At 38.0% G+C, this 25,123-nt stretch overlaps 1 protein-coding gene across 20 annotated transcripts; it reads left to right on the top strand.

Annotated features, from left to right (window-relative positions):
* LOC138446626 (zinc finger MYM-type protein 5) lies at positions 1–24,874 on the top strand. 20 transcript variants are annotated; one of them, XM_069601746.1, is made up of 10 exons: positions 35–139; positions 1,040–1,109; positions 1,205–1,269; positions 2,882–2,933; positions 7,499–8,003; positions 8,242–8,335; positions 18,091–18,376; positions 19,251–19,416; positions 20,310–20,522; positions 23,456–24,874. In XM_069601746.1, the coding sequence occupies exons 5-10, from the start codon at positions 7,509–7,511 to the stop codon at positions 24,221–24,223; spliced, it is 2,022 nt and encodes a 673-aa protein (XP_069457847.1). In that variant the 5' UTR covers positions 35–139; positions 1,040–1,109; positions 1,205–1,269; positions 2,882–2,933; positions 7,499–7,508; the 3' UTR covers positions 24,224–24,874. The 20 variants fall into 20 exon arrangements, 18 of the variants coding, with proteins under 18 accessions (XP_069457836.1, XP_069457837.1, XP_069457842.1 ...); XM_069601743.1 differs by having other exon boundaries at positions 42–139; positions 1,201–1,269; XM_069601748.1 differs by having other exon boundaries at positions 80–196; positions 1,201–1,269.
* The last annotated feature ends 249 nt before the right edge of the window (positions 24,875–25,123 follow it).

The raw sequence follows: 25,123 nt of genomic DNA on the forward strand, positions 1-25,123 counted from the left end.
GCCCTCCCCGGCCGCCAGTGAGGGCGCAGGGGGAGGGACCTGCCGGGTCGGGCCGCGCCGCCGCGGCCGCCGCCTCCGCCTCCTCACTAGCGCTAAAGCTGGGACTCGACCGAGTGGAGTTGCGCTTGTTGCCGAAGAGGTGGGTGATGGGCTGGGGGCGGAGAGGTTCGTTCCGCGGAGCCGCAGCCAAAACCGGGTGAGGCTTGTCCCCGCCGTGTCTCCAGCTCAGGGCCGCCGACAGTGGGGGTGGCCGGGAGCGGCGCAGCCTCTGGAGGCGGAGGCGCCGGGAGGCGGAGATGGGTGAGGTCGGCCTCCGAAGCCTCCCACCGACCCGGGACAAGCGCCCCGCGGCGCGGCCGCCGTCGCCGCTGCCGCTTCGGGGCCTCAGGCTGCCGGCGCCTCCGCTGATGTCCCAGGCGCATTGGCAGGCTTGAGTGCGGGCGCGGCCGCGAGGGCGGAGTGAGGCGGCCGCCGGCGGGCTTCGGGGGTCGCGGGGTGGGGGAGGGGGCGCCTGCTTGGGCGCTCGTGGCCGCACTCGCAGTCTCCCGGCAGCGACCCGGGGTCCGCAAGTTTGAGAGTGAGGACACGGCCCCCCCGCACCAGGTCCCCTCCTCGGCCGCCCAGACCCCGGCGCGGTGTCTTCTCACGGCTTATATGGGCGAGTTTCTAATGGCGGACGCGGAGCGGGCAGGTCTCGGGCTCCGGGCCAACACGGGGGTTTCCGCCCCGCGGCGACGCGAGCTGCGGGCGAGTGAGTTCCTGAGGGACGGCGGCGGCGAGCGGGCCGAATCGGGGATAGGTGTCTCGAGGCCGCGCTCGCCCTCCGCCTCCCGCCTTTGGCTCGCAGGGACTGTGCGGGCGAGTGGTGGTGGCGGGGCCTTGGTGTTTGTGTACCTGGCGCCTCGGCCGCCGTGGGGTGGGCGGTGTCTGTGTGGAGGAGCGCTGAGGCTTCTTGACTTGTCCCTTTGCTTCCTCTCTGGTGAGTTGGTGCTGCGTCCACCTTGGCTATAACGAAGTCCGTTTTCATCCTTCGTTCTAGGGCCAGGAATCACCTACAGAAAAGTCTGGTGATAGTTCGGTGATAGTAATTAAGGAGGAAAGCGTGCACGGTGAGTAAGTTTACCCCGCGTGTTTGTGGAATACAGCTAGCGCAGTACTAGAGTGTGCTTCTGTGGAACTTACCTTTCTCTTACCTTGAAGGCAGAGAGCTAGTTTCTGGAGTGGACCTTGTCCCCTGAGCCAAGCCAGGGAAGTCCCTGGGAAAGCATGGTGAGTGCGTGCTGATGTTTACACCACTGGTATTCTCCTAGAGTTCTAAGATGTTCCATTTTTAATGCTTTCTTTTTAACATTTTTTTTTGCATTCTAATGGTTAGAAATAATTTTTTTCCGTACTGTTGAATTAGCTAGACTGATTGAATCTTATCGTTATTCTAAGATTGATGGACACAATACTTTGTGTGTGTGTTTGTCTTATATTTGAAGAAGATTTGTGTTTTCTGTATCCTGATAAAACTCAGGCAAGCATCACATCAGGAAACTTTTTTTTTTTTTTTGAAGAGAGAATCTAGTTCTTACCCTAGTCGCGATTCTAAGATTGACCACTGAATTACTAAATTGGTAGTGACAGTCTCCATTATGAAGTTGATGTGTTTTTTTTTCTAGTTACTAAAAAGTAAGCTAAGTGCTCTTCATTTTGGTACAATAAAATGCCCAGTTCCCTGTCAGCTGTTGCGTTAATGGCTTTAACACCAATCCTTTCCTGAATCAGTAATTTTGCAAAGTGTCTCAAAATGATTTTTTTAAAAAATCTCTGATTCTACATTTATTATCTGGGATTCTGTACAGTCTTAGATCCTGCCTATTTTGTCCTTCCAGCTGGTCAGTTTTTCACCAGTCATCAAAAAGAAACTTGGTGAATATTGCTGTTTCTCATAGTAATATTCCTGCCTTCCCTCTGCTGTTGTTGCTTCTTGCCAGACTTGACTGTGCACTTACTCTGATAGGCTTCATGGCACACTTCATTAGTTAGACAGCTTTAAGGAATGAATATTGTTTTGACTGGGTGATTTTCATAGGATACCTGAAATGATATTTCAGATTATGTGGTAGTTGTATGAGATGAAGGAATGTGGACAGGGTTCTAGAGCTATGAGGGACTTTATTAGGAAAAGGGAACTAGTGGAGACTAACAGACTGGAAGGATAACAAATCGCTGACTCAGTTATTACCACTTAGAAAAGCCACTTTTCTCAACAGCAAGCAGGTTCTTAGCATAGGTGAGCACAGTGTGGGAAGGACTAGGTTTAGTGCCAGCCAGATTTCATATCTGGTTTATATCTCTGCTGTCTTATTACTTTAGCAAGTGCAAACTAAATAAGAGTCAATAACTGAACCTTTATAAATGCACATCTTATTCAGTTAAATACACTTTTTTATCCACATTTTATACGTGAGTAAATTGTGTCTGTGTTCCCAATTGCTATGAAGATTGTAAAGTGCCTAGCCCATAAGTTATGTGAAACACACACACACATTGTTAACGGTAGCTACAGTTCTTGTGTTTTTTGTCTTCTGATATTTCCTCAGCTTTATCTTTCAGTCCTTTTCCTGAGTTTTCCATTTTTGTCAGTTTTTTATGGTCTTTTGCTTGTCATGTGTCGGGCTAGAGTTCTGATTGTTGTGTGGATTTCGATTTTCTTTTTCCTGCACTTTTCTTTCTCCTTTTTTTCTTTTAACAACTTTTTCTTTTACATTATTTTTTATTGGAGTATAGTTGTGTTATATTTACAGCATTGTGTTTCTGCTGTACAGCAAAGTGAATCAGCTATACCTGTATATATACATATATCCCCTCTTTTTTGTATTTCCTTTACATTTAGGTCACCGCAGAGCATTGAGTAGAGTTCCCTGAACTGTACAGTAGGTTCTCAGGTATCTATTTTATGCACAGTATCAATAGTATATATATGTCAGGACTATTTTTCTTATTAGAGGATTTCTTCAGATATTTTATAATCCTTGGTTGGTCTACTCGTGGTTAAGAATTGAGAAATAGAAAATAGATTAGAAAAATGAGTGGAATGTTTCAACTTGGAGCTTCACTGTAGGATGAATCTTTTTAGGCCAATTGATGGAGAACCTCTGAAGTCATTATCTTTAGGTCTTTCATTTTGGGGGGTTCCTAGTTCCACAGAAAGAAGTGTTTCTGAGAAAGAAGTTTTCTGGGGAAGAGTCTGCTGCTTGGAAGATTGAAGTCTGGATGCCAGCTCACTGGAAATCAGCCGGGAAAGGGAGCATTTCAAATACATGATATTGAAGCATTCACCAGTGCCTGGTATACCTGAAACAAAGATCGTTTGTTCTATCCTCTCCAAAGAAGAGAAGTCTAGAACTTGAGCCAGAAAGGGGGAAGACCTGTGATCATCAACGTGGAGAAAGGGAAGGGACCTGGAATTTCACATCCTCCTTGTCTTAGCTGTCTGCTCCCTATTCCAGTGATATCAGGAGTTACAGGCTTTGAGCCTTTTGATGATTCCGCTGCTTATGTCCGAAGTTTCTCAGTTTTTTCCTTCACTGTTTTAGAGGTAGGCTGTCTCAGGCAGAGTTGGTTAACTACTCATCCACCTGCTTATCAAAGTTTTTGCTTTTGTTTCTTTAGTTTTTCCTTTTCTTGTGAGTAGGAACTTCACTGTCATTTATGGGGATTTTAGAAGGGATTGAAGTTAGTTTTGTGTGATCAGTCTACCATCTCTTAAGTGCCTATTCGGTACTTAAGTAGTTCTGCTGTTTGTTGTGATTGTTCATTTAATTCTTCCTTTTCCTAGCTCTGTACATTTGTGAATAAAACCTTGAGAATCATCATACACCTTTATTTAGTTTTTGATTTTTAGTGGGAATCCTTGTAGTATATACTAACAGGAAGCTAACTTTGAAATTGATGTTATTTTTATGTAAATATACAAATATTTTTGTATTACAAAAGATCTGTTACAGAATAAGTTCAGAGATGCCATAGAATGTGTTCTAGAATTTAAGTGATCAGCAAATTTTTATAGCATGCATCCTTTATGTTTCATAGAGCCTTGAAAATATAGATGTGCCTATAGGTAGCCAAAAATGAACCTTTGGAGCAGTGATTAAATATTTGAAAATACTTTCTTGGTGATTTTAATATTTGAAGGCTTGTGAGCAGGTTTGTTTACCTTTATCATCATGTGCTAATCTTGTCAAATTAATAACTCACCATTTCTATGTTAGCTACTGTTTTTTGTCATTTTAATATGTAAGTTCTACCAAATTGTGCATAAACATAATTGAATATTAACTGGCTAGTAAATTATTCAACTTTTTTTAATTGAAGGTGATGTCAGGAAATTAATGATACTGAATTATAACTTAATGCAGCAGACATTTTTGCAGTTTTAAAAAGGCATATTTAAACAACTATAACACTGAACTGCCTACTTAAAAATGATTAAAATAGTATTTTATGTTATATATATTTTAGTGTAATCTTTTGGAAAGATAACTGTAGCAATCTTTGGGAAATAAAAACTAGAATAAAAGTAAACACAATAGGGCAAAGGACCCTAATTTGTGTCTTTGTTTCAGTGTTAACTCTCATCTTTATTGATAATGAAATACCTTCTTAACTTGCAAGGTTATTACCTACAACCTAGAGATAATTTGCATATAAGAGTCTTGCTTGGGTTTCAGCCTAACTTTTTAGTTAGGCTGAAATTCTAGTCCCAATTTTTTTTTTTCTCTTGGCTGCACTGTGAGGCTTGTGGGAGCTTACCTTCCTGACCAGGGATTGAGCCCTGGGCCACAGCAGTGAAAACCTGGAATCCTAACCACTGAGCGACCAGGGAACTCCCATTAGATTCCACACTTCTCTGTGTGGATTTTCCTTTAATTTTATATTAATTTTCATTGTATCAAGATGAAAATTAAATAGTTGTAGATGAATAAGATACCACAGGAAGGGAACTTCCCTGGTGGTCCAGGGATTAGGACTTCGCCTTCCAATGTAGGGGGTGAAGGTTCAGTTCCTGATTAGGGAGCTGAGATCCCGCATACTTCTTGGCCAGAAAACCAAAGCATGAAACAGAAGCAGCATTGTAACAAATTCAATAAAGATTTTTTAAAAAAAGATACCATAGGAAGACAAAAATATTTAAGATTAATTAGACACTTGTTGAAATCTTAGGGTGAAGCCAAAGTATTTGCCTGAATACCTTCTCAGTAGAGAGAGATTTATCATTTTTGTACTCTTTAATATGGTCCAGGCAGAGACCAGGGACTTGTATGTCCAGTTATCACAATAAAAACCTCAGAGTCCTTTTTTTAATCCCCATTTATAGTATGAACAACAGTTTACAGTTAAGAAAAGTAAAACTCAATTAAGTGAGGTAATGTGCTTAGTGCCTTAGCTAAACTTTTAACTTTTCTCTTTTTGGATAATATAGAAATATTTAAAACTTTTTTGTAGGCTTATGTTTACAGAATTAAGAAAATGATAGTTAAAGTATATAAACAGTGACTTTTAATAGTGGTTAGGGTTAGGTTTTAACTTTTTTACAATCTGAAATTTGAAAATAGGTAAATACTTAATCTTTTTTTTTTTTTTTCAGAAATAGATGACTGGAATTAGCTGAGCATAAAGAATCCCCTTTCTATTATGTTCTTTGGGAAGATCAAGATAGAACCTAACAGCCACCAGAGGGCACCATGGAGTTAGCTATTGCTCTTTCCCAGAAATTGTTCTTTTCCGTTTTAGATTTATTCAATACAGAAAGAACTAACAAGAATTTGTGTGTGTGTAAATAACAGTTCTTAAATTTCATGATTTAGTTTAGGCGAGTTATTGCCTCTTTCCTTTGAAAATCAATCACATTATAAGCTTATTGGATATGTGTTAACTATGATCCTAATTTTCGTATTTGCTTTATAACCTTTTTAACTGGTTCCTTAGATTTGTTATTTATCTTTGAAGTAGAGTTACGTGATTGTTAATTTTGTTTCATCTTAAAACAAGGACTTAAGAAATTGTATACAATAATTGCATATGATGTGGTGTCTATGAAATAGATTATAGAGTCAGATTTCTTGGGTTTGACTCCTGATTCCACCCTTTCCAGCAGTGGAGACTTGGGCAGGCCAGGCAGATTATTTACTGTCTTCTGAGACTTAGTTTCCTGATGAGTAAAATGAGACAAAGAATAGTTCCTGCCTCACTTATTCAAGCATTTACTGAATTACTATATTTAATGATATAGCACCCATTAAGAATAAACATTATCTATTGTATGACTTTAAGTACTATCACTTAAAATTAGTTGGGAAAATTTTAGAATAGAATGTTACTTACCATATTTCAATATGAAATGTTTAAAATAGAATGATGACTGCTGTATGAGTTCTCCTAATTATTCAGTACCCCTACAGATCCCACCTCTTTCACTGTCTTGAACTTCTAAGAAAATTGAAGCCAGTGTTTGTAAACTTAGCTCAGCTTTCCATCTATTGTTTCTACATACTTTTATACGCTCCAGTTATAATTGGACAAACCCTTGGACAACGTGGGTTTGAACTGCCCAGATCCACTTAATACATAGATTTTTTCCAGTAGATACTGTAGTATTGCAGGATCCAGGGTTGGTTGAATCTGTGAATGTGGAACTTCAGATACGGAGGGCCAACTGTAGAACTTAAGCCTCTGTGGATATCCTGGGACCAAACCCCCTGTGGGTACTGAGGGACAGCCATACACTTAACCTTTCCCTCTTGCTTTTGAGATAAAGGTGATTTCTTATTCATGATTAGCTTCATTACCACCTGGGCTGTGCATATCCTCATCCTCCTCTTGTCTCATCTGCTTTGAGAGCTTTGCTTCATTGATCTTTCACTTCTCCAAATTCTTCCAGTTATTTGGATCTGGATCCTTTCTTTTGTTGTTCTCTAGTGCATGTAGGTACACAGAAGTCTTTGTTAAATAAAACCAAGGCTAAGAATTTGGGGCCTAAAATTAGAGCCCTGAGTGGCAATGCTATTTGGGCTTACCCATATGTTTCCTGATCTATAAAATGAATTAACCTATGTACCTCATGGGTTTTTTTAGAATTTTACATAAACCTATAATATAGTATCTGGCAATTTGTGGACAATGACAAAAAAGTTTCAGAATGATTTAATTACACAGTTATGTTGGAAGCAGAGAATTTGAAAAACAGTGAGAAAACACACTAGGGAAACACGGTTTGGACAATATAATAATTTTAGTAGATAAAGGTATATCTGGTATACTAGTTGTATTTGGACCCTGGGTTATTGGTAATTGATGGAATTATTTTGTACTATTTTCTATTTCAGTGAAGAACTTACTAATAGATAAAATCACAGAAAAGAATTTAAAATTTCACTTATGCTATTTAATTGCAATAAAATGTAATAATCATAATTTACTCGAACTTTTTTTTCTTTTCTCTCTGTTACAGGTTCTTTGGCATGGGTGAATGTTCAGCAGGAAGATTAGACTTGACTGAACAGACTCCTGTCTTATTAGGGAGTAAAGCCATGGCAGCTAGTCTCATGGATGTAGGAGACTCATTTGGTGACCCAGTTAGTCCGTTAGTTAATAGATCTAGAAACTCATTGGTGGAAGGTGATAATGGTGATGATGATGATGTTGTGTTTATTGAATCTATACAACCTCCTTCAAGTTGTGCTCCAGTAATAGCTGATCAAAGACATTTTGTATTTCCTGCATCAAGAAGTAAAAAGCTTCAAGGACATTATTCTGTAATTCTTCCTTCCTCAAGATATTTGGCTTCTCAGAAGGGAAATATAAGTGAGACAATTGTTATTGATGATGAAGAGGACATGGAAACAAATGGAAGGGAAAAGACAGTTTCTTCCAGTTTTATTGAATGGGAATTTCCTGGAACTAAAAACAGAACCAAAGATTTGGATTTCTCCACTTCCAGTCTTTCAAGAAGTAAGGTAAATGCAGGAATGGGTAATGGTGTTATCACTACAGAATCGACTGTGAAATTCATATTACTAATGTTACAACTTTAGAAGCAGGTTTTAAGCTCTGAATGATGGGCGAGATATGAACTTAATGATTACAAATATAACATCACTATAGAATTCCAACTTGGGAGATGTCGCTAAAGGACTTCAGTCAAGTAATTTTGGTGTTAATATGCAAACATACACCCCGTCTTTAACTTCACAGACCAAGACTGCAGTAGGACCTTTTAATCCTGGTAGAATGAATGTGGCAGGAGGTGAATTTCAGAATGGAGGATTTACAACTCATCATAGTCCTGGTAAGCAGTGAGTGATACTAAATACTTTCCTTTCACCCTAAATTTGTAAGCTTTTGGCTTTTAGTACCTATATCCAGTTTATTTATTCTATATGTGAAGTGTTTTTTGTTAACTTTCATATTAAGATAGAATTTTTTTACTTAGTAAAACTGCAGTTTACCCAAGTGTTTCGTATTTTAAGTTTTAACTGAAAACTCCCATAATTCTTACCTCTATCTTTGTTTACCATCTTTAATGTAAAATTCTTAGAATAAAACGATGGGTAGTGAACTAAAAGATTAAAGTAATATTACATAAGAATTAAATTTTATTTAATTTGTAATTACATAACTTGATTTTTCAATTTTTACATTTCAAATGTTTACTCTTGGACTGTTTGTCTCTGATTTTTGTTTTAAATTAGCACTTTATTAGTTTCTTCATTTTAAATTTGGAAAACTTTCTTTAAATTAGAGATCTATATTTTAAATACGCTTCTGTGGCCATTTGTGTTCTGGTAAAATATAATGAAAGTTATTTAAAATTTAGCAAATCTTTTTTTCAGCGTTTTCGTGACTTAATGTGCCCTTTGTTTTTTTGTTTGTTCTTTGGTTTTTGTTTATGTTTGCTTTTGGCCATCTATCAACTTAGAATTTTAGAAAAGAACTATAAAGTAACTAGGGCTAAGAACCGAATCACTTATTGTTTAATGGAATGCTAGTATATTTTTTTCTTTAAAATTTTTTAAGATTAATCTTTTTCTTTGATTATGAGAACATTACAGAACATTTGAAAGATATCATAGTTAGAAATAAGAAACTAGTATCTGTTACCAACCCACTAAGTAGAAATGACTGACAGCTGTTAAAATTTTAGTTTGTTTGCTATCAGTCTTTTTGCCTCCGTGGTTTTAAAAGTAGAATTTAGAGCATATTATATATAGTTTTGTGTTCTTTTGACTTTTAATGTAAGTTTTAAGTATGTTGCGTTATTTTAAAAATAGAATTTTCAGTGTCAATAAAATATTGTGTTGTCTGAGGTATTTATTCCTCTACTCTTTAGGCATTTATGTTTTGTCGTTTTTTTACTGTTGAAACTCCACACACTAAATGTCTTTGTTTACATTATTTATTATTTCTAAAGGACAGTTCTCAAACTTTTGAACTCAGCTTCACTCTTTGAAATGATTGAGGAACCCAGAGTTTTTTGTTTCTGTTTTTATCTGTTATCATATTAGAAATTAAAACTTAAATTTGAAAAGTACCTAATAATTATGTATTATGTGACATTTTTAATGAAAGATAACTACTTTCAAAGAAATTTAGTGAAGTTATTCTGCCTTAGTTGAGGACAGTATATTTAGCTCCTCTGATTGATTTCTACATAGAATGTGTTGCGTTGTCTTCTTTTGTTTGCAGTATAAGGAGAAAATCTGGCCTCGCATGCATACATGATTGTAGAATGGAGCTATATTTTAGTAGTCTTTTTAGTTAACTATGGATATTTTCTTTTCCTTTTGACGTATCTCCAAAACTTGATAAGTGGTTGTTTCTTAAAAATTCTTACAGTGTGGAATCTGAAACTGTATAATGAACTTTTCATACATTATTACACTAAAATTCATTAATCTTCGGATGAATTTTACCTTTGAATGAATTGGTAACATTGTGCTTTCATTATTTGTAAGTGTTGATTCACTGTACCTAGGTCTTCTAAATGTTGACGCCTTAAAAAGCTAGCAGTGTTAGATGCAAGTTTTCAGAGATTCTGATTTTCACTCAAAACATCAAATTTTCTCATTGGCAACAAATAGTTATTTTTTTTAAACGAAAAGCTTAATTTAAGAAAATGTAACCAGTTTGTCATTCTTTCAAGGCTAGTTCAGCCTGCAGTGCAAGTTTTGCAAGTGCTTTTCCACTGTGTCTTATTGTACTTTGTTATGAAAAGGAAGTGGCTTCTGGATGCTTCCCTGTTCATCATACAGCTTCCTCGTTCATCATACAGAGTATTAAAATGTAATCAGAGGCTGAAATTTAGTAAAATTCATACTAAGTTTTAGTTTTTCAACAAGGACTTCTTTTGTATAATAAATAATTTCACTGGTCTTTGTCCATGTTTCTTGGGAGAGAGGCTGAATCCTTGAGATTAACCAATTCATGAAGATTAAGGCTAAGGGGGAAAAAAAAAGGCTAAGGGAAGGTCGCAAGACCAGGCATGTGATTCAAGTATTTGGGCCTTTGAGCCAGCACAGCCTCCATGGAGGAGAAAGAGGCTGAGATGGTCTGATCACCTGCAGCAAATAATCCCATCATTCATCTCCACATGGTGATGAAACCCAGTACAAACTCTCGACACTGAGATCAGTGTAGCCTCCTGGTTGGTGAATTCATCCGTGCTCGGTGGGTGACACTACCTGATTGACAGAGAATGGGCAGAAGCTCTGCATTGGGATCCTCCCTCTCCTCAGCTTGTATGTCTCTTCATTTGGCAGGTCCTGATTTGTATCCTTTAAATAATATTGATGATAAGTATAAAGCTTTCCTGAGTTCTCTGAGTCATTCTAGCAAATTATCAAACCTGAAGTGGCCTTAGGAAGCTCCTGGATTTGCAGCCAGTTGGCCAGGCATCCAGGTGGCATGTGAAGGGAGGGCAGTCTTGTGGATGTGTCTTTAAGCAGGGCTGGTGCTTACTCCATATGTTCAGTATCAGAATCGTGTTGACCTGTCGGTGTTGGAAGAAGAACAGCAGAAGTAAATGTGCCTGATAGTGAGGACAGCTTTTCTAGTACAGTTGGGTTCCACTGTGAGCAGTTTTACTCATCATTGCTTCTGCACCATTAGTGCAAATGCCAGCATAGTGAAAAAGACAAAAAATCTGTTTTATTATGAAAATAGTTCAGCCTGTCACATCCTCTTTTATTTCTTATGTAATGTTGAATAGGAGTGATCAAAGTATAAAGTCTTGCTGTCTGCTTTTTTTTGGCAGCATTGTGGGGCTTGTGAGATCTTAGTTCCCCAACCAGGAATTGAACCCCAACTTTCAGCAGTGAAAGTACCAAGTCCTAACCACTGGACTCCCTTGTCTTGTTCTTGACCTGGCGGGAAGCATTTGACTGAATTTCATCAGTAGTATATTGGTTGACATGTCAAATCTTTACGTTTATCACACTTATTTTCTAGTGAGAGGTTTCTGTAGGTGAAACAGCTAAGTCAGATGACAGTTTTTTAAAGCTTTTTATGGTAAATGCAAAATGGCCCTCATAAAAAAATTTTGGGCTTTTTTCCATGTTGTAAACTGTCCTCAGGAGTAGGAATACTGTTTAATGTTTGCTAAACTGACCATTTAAAGGTGATAACTTCCTTAATTTATATATCATGCTCGCTTGCTTAGTAGCTCAGTCATGTCCGACTCTTTGCGAACCCATGGACTGTGTAGCCCACCAGGCTCCTTTGTCCATGGAATTTTTTAGCCAAGAATGCTTTGAAGTGAAGTGAAAGTTGCTCATTTGTGTCTGACTTTTTGCAATCCCGTGGACTATACAGTCCATGGAATTCTCCAGGCTAGAGTACTGAAGTGGGTAGCCTTTCCCTTCTCCAGGGGATCATCCCAACCCAGGGATCGAATCCAGGTCTCCTGCATTGCAGGTGGATTCTTCACCAGCTGAGCCACAAGCGAAGCCCCAGAATCCTGGAGTGAGTAGTCTGTCTTCTCCAGGGGATCTTTTGGACCCAGGAATTGAACCAGGGTCTCCTGCATTGCAGGCGGATTCTTTACCAACTGAGCTATCAAGAAAGCCCTAATTTATATATCATTGAACTTTTAAAAATAGATTTGCAAAATATAAATTTGTTCATTCATGTTTGTCATCTATTTATTACCATGTACATCTTTTATTGATTGAGTGAAACATGAGAAATAATATAAAGCACTTGTGATATCTGTGAAGAATGATGTGTTAAGCTTAACAGTTGAAGATGTTGAAGACTTGAAATAATGTTCATTGAAAAATCATTCTTTTGGATCTGTTCACTCGTTTAAAAAATTTTATTTCTAATATAATTGATTTGTTTCTTTCACTTATTTCTTGTTTTGTAATTATTTCCTAAATTTTAGGTGTATATTTGTGGAAGCATGAATTCAATCTTATGTATATATAAGCTCTTAAGTGAAGTTAAAATCAGAAACCTTGCCATGTATATCTTTGATGCTTCAGCCTTGACCCAGTTTTCACTTTCTTTTTTTTTTTTAATCTTTATTTATTTGGCTGTGTTGCGTTTTAGTTGTGGTATGTGGGATCTAGTTCCCTGACCAGGGATCGAACCCAAGCCCCCTGCATCGTGAACTTGGAGTCTTAACCACTGGACTAACAGGGAAATCCCCATTTTTCACTTTTTGAAGTAAATTGAAGTTGTATATTTAATGGTGAAGTGGATCAATAACATGCTTTTCAATTTAAAAGCATAGCACATAAATTTGATACCTAACTATAAAGGAGCATACTGTGGTTAGATGTGATACTGTCACTCCACTCAAATAGTGGACATAATTGAGGCTAGCAAAAGTTGTTTAGATTACTTAGATGTATTTTTGTTCTTGTCATCCTTTTATCTCCTTAATTCAAAACTGTATATTACTATGATATTTTCTCATGACATGAAATATCAATGATTTTAAAATACAACAAAAACAAGCATTAAAGGACTCACTTGGTATTCATTCATATATATGAAGAAGTTCTTAGCTACATTTGAACTATTTTGTGTATGCTGAGGCAGTTCCTTTCTGTTATCTATGAAGTTTGAATGAATTTACAGTGTTCCTGGGTTCTCTGAAGTTCTACTTTGGGGGACAGAAGTTACAGACTATATCCTTTTAAATAATACCACTTGGTCCAGAATTCTTAAAAGAGTGTCTTCCAAGTTGTCAGGTAAAGAGTGATGATGAAGATATGTCAAGTTTTCTGAAAGGTGGAGTCACTTTTCAAAAGGAATGCCTTGTTGCTGCTTTTTTCTTTGTTAAAATGGAATATAGCATCTTGAAAGCTAATTTTAGTGTTAACCCCAAATTTTGTTTTTGCCTGCTGTCAGCTTTGGTAAAAGTAATGAATTTTATAAATTACAGATAAAACTTGTTTAACAGCTTATAAAAATAGGACTGTGTCCATTAGAATGGACTTTGTATTATTTAATTTTTTCATTAACCTTTAGTGTATACTGTATTACACTGAAAGTTCTTTGGTCATCATGTATCTTTATGTAAAAAGATCTTTATTTCAAGAGAACACTTGGAAATTGTTCTTGGCATCTGTGTTGTATCTTTGTTGGATTATAAGCATTTCTGGCCTGGATACTGATTCTAGGAAGTTCTGCTTCTGATGATAATAGATTTTAAACTAACAATTGATAGGTAACTCCTGTTCCTCCTACAGAGAATAATGGGGGGGGGGGGCTGGGGAGACAAAATGTATAAAATGTCAGAAGCATTACAGAGCTACAAATACACTGGAAAAATGAGGTTTGTCATATCTGAGATGATGCTATCTTCTTGGGGTTGCTCTTCTGTAATGCGAGTTTGGTCAATTCCAGAAACGGCCACTGAGTTAAGGGGGACTTTTAGCAGACTCATGGGGCCTGCAAGGAAGGACTGGTTTCAAAACAAACAACAAGAAAAACCATTGACCTGTGGATTGGGAATGTGAACATAATCCAGAGTCTCAGTGTTTTCCCCAGTTATTCATATAGAAATGGTATTCAGGGATATGAGAAGGCAGGCCATCTAACAACACAACATACTAGAAGTGAGTCCATAAGGGGTGTGATAATAGAATTATCAGTCTACATTTTAACTGTAGATTACCTGTAGGAACAGCTCAAGAGAGTGTGAATGAACTAGAATGTTTATCAGAATATTATCCAGACTGAGTCAGAACCAGAAAGGGGGAAATGCAGAAAAGAATGTAAGAGACTTAGGATACTTGATGAAAAGGACATGTAATTAATATCCCAGGAAGAGGAAGGAAGAAATGAGGCAGAAGAGGTGTAACTGAAGATTTTCTAAAATGGAGAAAAAATATTAACCTTTGAATTCGAGAATCTTTACAAATACTCAGGAAAAATACCCAGGATAAATACCCAGGAAACCATTAAAAGACATGTACAGAAATCGTGGTCAAAAATTGGAAGACAGTCCTCCCCCTGTACATTGTAGCTTCCTCCCCTGAGTAGCAAACATCGCTCCTGTGTCCTGCCCACTCTGTGTCATACACAGTGAAGTGTCAATCAAGATCTTGCTTATCAGGTCCCCCTATCCAGTAAACACTTGTATCCCCTCAGCCCAAAATATTGGAAGCAGTCCAAATGTCCATCAGAAATAGAATGATAAATAGCATCAACCACATAATGGAATACTCAACAGAGGGAACAGATGAACAGCTATATTCAGTGTGTGTGAAACTCAGGGTACAGATTACATGATTACATATGTGAATTTCAAAATAAGACAACTACTCTGACGTCAGAACAGGTATGGATTATGGGAAAGAAGGGAAGTGATTGAGTTGAAAAGACATGAGGACCTTTCTGTGTGTTTATCTGGGTGATGGTCATAAAAGTATAGGTGTGTCCATGCTCAGTCATGGCTGACTCTCTGACCCCATGGACTGTAGCCTGGCAGGCTCCTCTGTCCAGTGGATTCTCTAGTGAGAATACTGGAGTGGGTTGCTATTCCCTTCTCTAAGGGATCTTCCTGACCCAGGGATTGGACCTGCATCTCCTGTGGCACTTGCATTGGCAGGTGGATTCTTTTTTGAGCTCTGCACTTAAGATATTCAAGCTTCATGTGTTGCTCTTTAACAACAAAAAAACCCCACTGAGACACTAAAGTAACTTCACTCAGACCAATACTTAAGATAATACTAAGATGTTATTCTTTAGGAAGTAGAGTTTGGATGTGGGAAGAAAGAATACCTAAAACTCGAATGTGTCTGGCATGTACTGGTCTTGGACAGACCACCTCTGCCTTCTAAGTCTTTGTTTTCCTTGTGTGTAAGGAGGGGTTTGCATTAATCTCCTGGGCCCCTTCTCTTAAAATTTACTCTGGGAACAAAGCATGGAAAAATGTGATTGAGACTTCTTTTCTTTAACCTGGAGACACTAATAAATAAAATAGGAATTTGATGGAAGAAGAAACTTTGAGGGACTTCCCTGGCGGTCCAATGGTTAAGAATCCACCTGCCAGGGCAGGGGACATGAGTTCAGTCCCTGGTTTGGAAGATCCCATATGTCACGGGGCTGCCCGTGGGCCATGACTCCTGAGCCTGTGTTGTAGATCCAGTGACCTACAACTGCTGAAGCCCTTGGGCCCTAGAGCCTTGCTCAGCAACAAAAGAAGTCACTGCAATGAGAAGCCCATGCACAACAACAGAATCCCAGTGCAGACAAAGATAAATGATACTAAAATAAACTTGGAAATTAGGATAAATTAAATGGTTGCAGTATGAACAAAGAAGACATTTGCTTTATTTATGAATGTGTCGAAGCTAAAGTGAAAAAAAATTTCATAATTATGTATAACTATGTCCCCTTTAAGTCTGGGTGAGTATACAAATTCACAAGCCCAAAGAATCCCCTTGCGGTTCTGTGGTTGGGACTCCATGCTTTCACACTGAGGGTATGGGTTTGGTCCCTGGTCAAGGAACTAGAATCCCACAAGCCACCTGGCATGGCTAAAAATAAGAAGCCCAATTTTTCTTTCATAGTGATGGTAATGGGAAATCTTGCAGTGCTTTGAATTTATTTCTTTTATTAAATCTGCTTTGTTATCCACATTATCTACAGAGAAGTTGATCCCAGAACACATCCTGTATTTTATAGATAACATGTAATTTTTGTTTTCTAAAGAAATAGTTCAAAAGTAGGCAGTTGAAGCAATAAACTTACGGGCACTTGGTAATAAAAACCTTTATCAGGGGAAGTCTCTGGCAGCCCAGTAGTTAAGACTTCGAATGAGGGCCCAGGTTCAATCCCTGGTCAGGGAAATAAGATCCTATAAGATGTGTTTTACAGCCAAAAAGAAATCTAAAAATCTGTTGGAATAAACTTCATGTTTGCCAGCATATCTTCCTGTGGAGTGAAAGAATTTCTTTGGTTACTTTTTTGGTTCTGTTTTGTTTTTGCCTATTTCGATAAAATGTCAAAAAGGACAAAATTAGAAGCAGCACATGGGAATTTAGAAGTGAAGATAGAGTTTTTAATATTGCTAGTATTCTGAAAGTTGTTTGGAGCTGTAATAAGTAAAGGGGACATAGGCCTTTTGCTAATGACAAAAGCTGTTTTTGAAGAGCGATTACAAAATAATTCAGTACTCTTGGGCCATTTTTCTCATCTCACTCTTGGGCTTTCTCTCAAAGTTTGATCATTACCCTGGAGTGAATTAGAAATGCAGATCTCAGGCCCCTCACTTGACCTACTAGTTTGGAATCTCTGTGTAAACAAGATTGCCAAATGAATGTATGCATGTTAAGGCACTGTAACCCATACATAACCTGTACCATTTTGAGGCAAACAGCAGAGTGCCTGTGTAAAGGTAGGAGAGCTGAGTCTCCTGCCCATACCACCTCACTGATGCCTGGAAATAAGTCTACGGTAACTGTAGACAGTTGCTTTAAAATGCTATGTCTAAATTACATGCATTTTGAAGTATTATGGAGGGAAGTGTACTAATATCTACAAGTTACTGGAACTACATAACAAGATAGATTATTTAGAGGGATGAATAAATAGAAAGGTGTGATAAAACCAATAAAATAGTATAGCATCTACATGGTGGACGTGGGTGTTCACAGTAAAATTCTTTAAGGTTCTCTATATGCTTTAAATTTTTCATAATGTTAGGGGGAAGCTGTTAATCAAAATGGGTATCATATACTAGATTTTTGGAGAAGGAAATGGCATCCCACTCCAGTACTCTTGCCTGGAAAACCCCATGGACAGAGGAGCCTGGTATGCTATAGTCCATGGGGTCCTGAAGAATCGGACACGACTGGGTGACTTCACTTTCATGCATTGGAGAAGGAAATGGCAACCCAATCCATTGTTCTTGCCTGGAGAATCCCAGGGACGACAGAGCCTAGTGGGCTGACGTCTATGGAGTCGCACAGAGTTGGACATGACTGCAGTGACTTAGCAGCAGCAGCAGCATACTAGATTTTAGTCTATATTTGTACATTTCTTTATAATGTATTAATACTTTCTTAGAAGAGAAAAAGTGCCTTAGGAAATGTACTGTGTACAAAACTGATGTTTTAGTATATGAATTGTCTCATTCGGTGTTTTATTTTTTTCCTGCTGTGTGGCTTGTGGGATGTTAGTTGCCCAACCAGGGATTGAACCTAGGCCCTTGGCACCTAAAGCATCAAGTCTTAACCAATGGGCCGTTAGGGAATTCCCTCTCATTTAGATTTCATAACACTGATAGGTTGGGTGTTATTGCAATTTGTAGCTGAGAAAACCAAGGCTCAGTTTAAATTACTTGCAAAATTTGTAGTGCAGAGGGTCTTATTTAGAGATGCTGGCTACTCAGTGTACTATTCCAGGACCACCATTTCCGTTGCTGGCACAGTAGAGCTTTATTCACTTAGAATATGAAGCAGATTGTTCTGCTGGGTTGTAAAACAAGCCTGCCTTAATACTCTCTTAAACTTGTGCAAAATGAAAAAGTATTTTTCTGATGTGAGTTTTTAACTGTTTCGTGACTTTCTTGTGTGTTTTATTTTTAAGATTCTTGGATCTCCCAGTCAGCATCCTTTCCCCGTAATCAGAAACAGCCAGGGGTGGATTCTTTATCACCAGTGGCCTCGCTTCCTAAACAGATTTTCCAGTCTTCTGCCCAACAGCAACCCACTAAAGCAGCTAAAATCACTTGTGCAAACTGCAAAAAACCTTTACAGAAGGGACAGACAGCTTATCAGCGAAAAGGATCAGCTCACCTCTTCTGTTCTACCACCTGCCTTTCTTCCTTCTCTCATAAGCGTACTCCAAAGAAACGCAATGTGACATGTAAAAAGTAAGCTGTACCCTTCAACATGCCTCCACATGATTGGACACTGGTAGTATGAATGTGTGTTCTGAATGTCCTTACAGAGTTGCAGAGATCGATGGGTAGACTGGATGCACAGGTTTCTTCAGCTTTACAGAACTTGAATTATCTTAGCGGACATCAGAGCTCTGGGTCATTTGTACTGTACTTACTCTTGGCAGGGAAATGAAGTTTAGGTATAGAAATAAACGGACCCTCTCTTTTCCACTGCCTTTGCCTCACCATTTCCCCCACCCTCTGTCTTGTTTCTATCTGGTTGCTTGTCCCCTTTTTGTATGCTTCTAGAAGTCATAACCTGTGACAAGGTTCTAAAGGTCATAACCTGTGACGACAAAAATTGCTTTAGTTAATTTATGGTTATTTATTTGTTTGGCTGTGCTGGGTCTTAAGCTGCAGTACTTGGGATCTTCAGTCTTCATTCTGGCATGAGAGATCTTTAGCTGTGGCATATGAGATCTAGTTCCCTGACCAGGAATCGAACCCAGGCCCCCTGCATTGGGAGCACATAGTCTTAGCCACCATGAGTCTCAACGAAATATTTTTATTTCTGAATCTCTTCCCATATTATTTAGGAACTCTTAGCAGTGAAACCAAAATGTAGATTTTTCTGGATCGAAAAATTATAGTTGATTCCTAGGATTAAATCATGAGAAAATGAAAAATGTCAGTTGTTATTCATATATTTGACTTCTATTAAAATGCAGTATTCTGGGGAGTTCCCTGGCGACTTCTGTGGCCTGGCTTCAGTCCCTGGTCGGGGCGCTGAGGGAACTGATATCCTGAAAGCCAGGTAGCATGACCAAAAAGAAATGTTCTTAATTGTCTGTCCTTTGTGTTTCAGAGATGCACCTACCAAAAAAGCTACTCTTGTTCCTCAAGGGGAGTCAAGTGAACCCTCCCCAAAATGTTGTAGTACATCTTGTTTGTCTCCCTATGAAGACAGCCAGAATCTTCGAAAAAGAGTTCTGAACAAATCAAGATGTACAATCTGTAATAAACTAACAGAGGTCTGGACTTTTATTTAAATTACTATCTAGATTAACGAGAATAATTTTAACTTTTAGGTACTATTATATGTTCTGCTATCTACCTAATAGATGTGTCCTGAATTCCCTCAGTGAAGTTGAAGGGAAGAATAGGCATATGTTAGAGTTGTCTCCTAACAAACGTCCCCTTCCTATAGAATGGGGAGTAAACATCTGCTTACGTGAAATTGAATGCAGTCATAAAGAAAGCAGTGGTTTCATGGTGGATTTTGTTCTTATTAGCCACACTAAATGAGAATGTAGGTTTAGGACATGAAGGAAACAACCATTCCTAGAAGAACACAAAGAATAAATGAAGTAGAAGCATGTAGGTCATCCCACATTTCCTAGGTGGCACTGCTGTCTTCCCAGGCATCCAGGGAGTGCTCACTTGGCTGAGTTTGGTCTGGGTTACCAGGGAGCCATGCAAATCCTGGACAGGATTTTATCTCAGCTACCACAGAGCTGAGCAGAGCAAGAACTTAGGTCCTTACAGACACTATCCTGAAAGTGGGTGATACTGGTGCCCACTGGCCACACCCCCACCCCTGTTTTCTAGGGCAGTGAAGTTTATAATATCTACAAATTCCCTATCCATTTGTTTTTAATTAAGTCATATCAAAACCTATCTAATTCATTTTCTGTTATTAAATATCTCTTATTTTATTGCTTTTTATTCTATAAACCTTATTTTTCCTTTTTATAAGAAATCAAAGATAAAAATGAAAGAGTAGTATAATGTGCTTTTTAATGTCTTTTGCCTGAATATTTCTTCTACTGAGAAATTACTGGAGATTATTTGTTGGAAAAAAATAGATATATTAGGTATGATGCAAATCTGGTTGATTTATTTAATAAATTGGTTTTTCTTCTAGATTCGGCATGAAGTCAGCGTTAACAATGTAACACACAAGCTGTGCAGTAACCAGTGCTTTAACAAGTACAGGCTGGCCAATGGTCTAGTGATGAATTGCTGTGAGCAGTGTGGCGAGTACCTGCCCGGCAAAGGAGCTGGGAACAATGTCCTGGTCGTTGAAGGTCAACAGATGCGATTTTGCTGCCAAAATTGTGCTAATGAGTATAAACAGGTAATTCTCTTTTAATGAGTTTTAAATGATCAAGCTTGTAGTAACTGGCCTGTTAGCTTACATTAAGCAGATTTTTCTTAGAATCTCATTTAGTTCCTTTGTCAGTCTTTCATTCAATATTACTCTCAAATGAGTATTGAAATTGATTGATCTGAGTAAGCTTGCGTTAAGACTTGACGTTTTGCAGACATTACAAGGAGTAATTTTCTCCTGTACCGTTTTGTATCCCCACTAGTTCCAATTACTCCATAGTCTCAACAATATTTGATGTTGTGTGTTTGATTTAATCTATTCCAGTAGATATGAAATGATTATCTCATTGTGGTTTTAATTTCCTGATAATTGCTGTTCCTTTTTTTATTACGTGATTATCTTCTTTTGTAAAGTGTCCAAGTCTTAGCTCACTTTTTTTTTTAGTTCACTTTTTTAAATTGGGTTGTCTTTTCTGTTAGAAATTCTTTATATATTCAGGATACATTTCTTTTGTAAAATAAATGTATTTGGAAGATTTTTCTACTGGACAGTGTTTTTGTCTTTTCTCAATGTTTTTGAAAAGTCCAAGTTTTACATTTTGATAAAGTCCAATTTACTGTTTGCTTTTCTGATTAAAAACTTGTTTACGGTGTCTTTGCCTACCAAGGTTATGAAGATATTTACCTATCTTGTCTTCTTTTTAGGTTTAGATTTTATATCTGTGATCCATCTCAAGTTAATTTTGTGTGGGAGGGCTTTCTTGGTGATCCTGTGGTTAAGATTCTGCCTTCCAATGCAGGGAACATAGGTTCAATTCCTGGTCAGGGAACTAGATCCCACATGCAGCAGCTAAGAGCTTGGCATCAGTGAGTGGGGGCTAAAGATGCAGACAGACCTGCAATGGGCCAGACAGGCCCTCACAGCAAAGAATGACTTGGCCAATATATCATTGGTGCCAAAGTTGAAAAAGGATGAGAAGGCAGCTGGAGGGTGACTGTGTGTGGTAAGCACAGTGGCAGAGAGAACTGAACTTGCATCCTCCTCATGAGAAGTCCATAGCGACGCCTAAAAGTGGGAGGAAAAAATCAGTAAATAGTGATACAAACATGTTATTGTGATACTTGGAAATAAACATGGAAAAGAAACATCTAAAAATGTTCAAAGTACTTAACTTCTGGGAAAAGGGATGTTTTAATTAATTGAGTTATTTCTTTTAATTAGTCAGATGTAACTAGTTGGTTCTCTTTACTAAATGTTTATTAACTTTCAATTAAATAAAACCTTTGAAATAGTGTTAAAGATACTGAAGTTATTATATCTCATGTATAATACCTTAGGTAATGTGAGGAACTAAGATCCTGCAAGAAAATATGTATATGTATATGCTACGTTGGCTCTGATGCCAACGTTTAATTATACGTAAGCCTTGAGTTTCCTGATGATCTACATTGGATTCAATTTAATGATCCCCAGGAAGATGAGTCTTAGATGTGTGGGGAATTGTGACAACTTGACTACCTATCCATTACCAAGACACTCAGAAATAAGACCAAGGCTTGAGTTTGGTTGTGTAAAAAAATAACATTAGCAATAGTCCTTGGCATTCTGTCTCTTCTTAAATATGCTCTTTTGGTATCATCTTACCAGTCCCATAGTTTCAGCTAATATGTATTTTGATGACTTCCAGAATATATCTGGAATATATATTTGTTCAGTTTCACACCAGTATGTCTGTCTAATTTCCATTTGAATGTTCCACAAATATTTGGAACTCTGTCCACAACTGACACTCCAAGCCTGCTTTCCTTCTTTGTTTACCAAGTCAGTATATAACCCTCCATCCAGTCAGGTGTCCAAGCAGAAACTTTGGGTTATTCCTTACTCCTCTGTCTTAGCCCCCAGGGCCACTCATTTCCCAACTAACCTGGATTCTACTTCCTAACCAACTCCTGGCTCTGCCCTGTGTCCACCACCGTAGTCCTAGACCTGACCACCGTCCCTGCTTGCCACAGTTGGCCCCACAGCCTCCTGGCTGTCTCTCTTCCCTGGTTTCCCTGAGCACTGGAGACCAGGGTGCAGTCAGGGCGGTCTTCCAGGGTACACAGCACATCATGTCACTCCAGCTCTGCCTCGGTGCTGCCTTTGCATGCAGGACTGCCTCAGAGCAGTGCTCTTGGTTCCTGAGCTCCATTGTTGACCATGGTCAGGTATTTTAGTACCCTGTACTAAAATACTACAGCTAGCAGATGCCCATCACAGTGCATACATTTCTTATTTTGGCTTGTGTGTGTGTGTGTGTACATTTTTATTTTATTGACCCCAGAATAGCTAATTTTAATTTTTATTAGATGAAATCATACACTATATGGTACCTTGTGACTGAATTTCACATACACTGTTTTCAAGGTTCACCCAAGTTATAGCATATATCTTTACCACACCTAATCTTATTGCCAAATAATATTTCATTGTATGGATAATACCACATTGTTATTTCTATTTTCTTGGCTCTTGTGAGTAATGCTGCTGTGATCATTTTGTACAAGTCTTTATGTGGACATGTATTTTCATTTTTGAATTGCCACTCTTCGAAAATGGTATAGGGTCACTATGGTGACCATATATGTCACCATAGGATGACATAGGGTGTCTTATAGAGTGACTGTTAATTTTGAGGAATTGCCATTATTTTCCATTTTACATTGCCACCAGTGCCTTAGGAAGGTTCTGGTTTTTCTACATCTCTGCTAAGACTTGTTATTATCATTCCTTTTATTGTAGGCATCCTGGTGGGTATGAAGTGATTTGTAGTGGTATTGAATTGTATTTCTTTGATGACTAATGATAAGCATCTTTTTCATATGCTTATTGGGCATTTGTATATACATTAACTTTTTTCATTGTTAATAATGAAAAAAGGAAATAAGGAAAAATTATAATTATAATCTATTTTTCCTCAGATGATGGAAACAAACTTAAAAAAAGTATTAGCATCAGAAAACAGAAAAAGGAATGCTGTTGGAGAAGAAAATGAAAGAGAATTATATGGATCATTGACCATACTTCCAGAAAAAATAGAAGAAATACCAGAAAAAAAGGAAAAGACTTCAGAACTACAGGTTTCAGCAGAATGTAGCCTAGACACGTCAGTGGTCCAACAGAACATGAATTTACCTCCTTCCATGTCAGACATAGCTGATAAACTTCAAGAGCAACTGGGAGAGAAACCATCAGAAGACTCCGTTATTCCAGCTGTGCTTTCTGCAGATCCAGGTACATGGCCCCGAATTTTGAGTATTAAACAGAGGGACACTCTAGTTGAAAATGACCCACCTCAAGTAAGAAATTTTAACTTCCCAAAAGACAGTACAGGGAGGAAGTTTTCAGAAACTTACTATACAAGAATTCTTGCAAATGGTGAGAAAACCACTAGATCCTGGTTACTGTATTCAACCTCAAAAGATTCTGTCTTTTGTCTGTATTGCAAACTCTTTGGGGAGGGAAAAAATCAACTGAAGAATGAGAATGGGTGCAGAGATTGGCAGCATTTATCACATATTCTTAGCAAACATGAGGAGAGTGAAATGCACATCAACAATAGCGTTAAATATTCAAAATTAAAATCTGATTTGAAAACAAGTAAAATTGTTGAAGCTTCAGAACACAGATTACAGGAGAATGAGGGGAAGGATGGTGTGAAGCTGTTGTACACCTTAGACCTGATCTGACATGACATGAAGAGGTTGAATACTTATTCAGAGCTGTAGCCTGATAGTCGGTCCTTTGTGCTGAGGCTCCCAGATAGTGTTTCTTCCGCTCATTAGTAATAAGTATCATAGCAAGTTAACTCGTAAAGATGGTTTTTGCTCCAAGTTCTCATGATTAATGCCCATTCCAGTGAAGGCAGTTGTTGATCTTTTCAGTCTTTCAATTCACATCTTTTAAAATGGGCATTTCAGGACTGACTTTTGACCGATGTAATTAATATTTTGTTCTGATTATCTTGGAAGAGGGAGGAAAAGGCTTGAATTTATCAATAACAGTTGAACAAGATACATACGTGAACAAGTATTGTTATTTAGAAATAGAATGGGATTTGAAACTGCAGCTTTGCTAATAAACCAAATACTTATGGTTTATTTTATTTGGGCAAAATGTTATTATTTGAACAAAGCAGCATCATTTGTTATGTTAAATGAATTAAGGTGGTTAATTTGTGCTTTATTGGTTTTGTTTTAATTTAATTTATAAATGTTTTAGCTTTTATTGTCATGTGAAAACTATAAGCATAAAGAATATACCTATTTTTATGTTGGTGCAAATATAAAATATATTGTTGATATAAATATTAAAATAAAAATATATTAAGTTAACCTTTATGTGTTGTGGCAATTTTTTTGTTTTCATCCAAAGGAAAAATACACTCATGAAAATTAAAAGAAGGTTGTCGGTTTTTTCACATAGTCAGTCATGTTGCTTCACCATGTATTTACTAACTCTCCCTTGTTTCTGGTTTCTGATAGCAGTTCTGTCATATATTCCATCCTTACATACCGTTGTCTCAAGGCTTTTCCTGTGAAACAAAATGGCATGTGAATGGTGGCTGGAGCAGGACGACATGGGGCACT

The sequence above is a fragment of the Ovis canadensis genome, chromosome 10, assembly GCF_042477335.2.
Source record: "Ovis canadensis isolate MfBH-ARS-UI-01 breed Bighorn chromosome 10, ARS-UI_OviCan_v2, whole genome shotgun sequence".
Classification (NCBI taxonomy): Eukaryota; Metazoa; Chordata; class Mammalia; order Artiodactyla; family Bovidae; genus Ovis; species Ovis canadensis.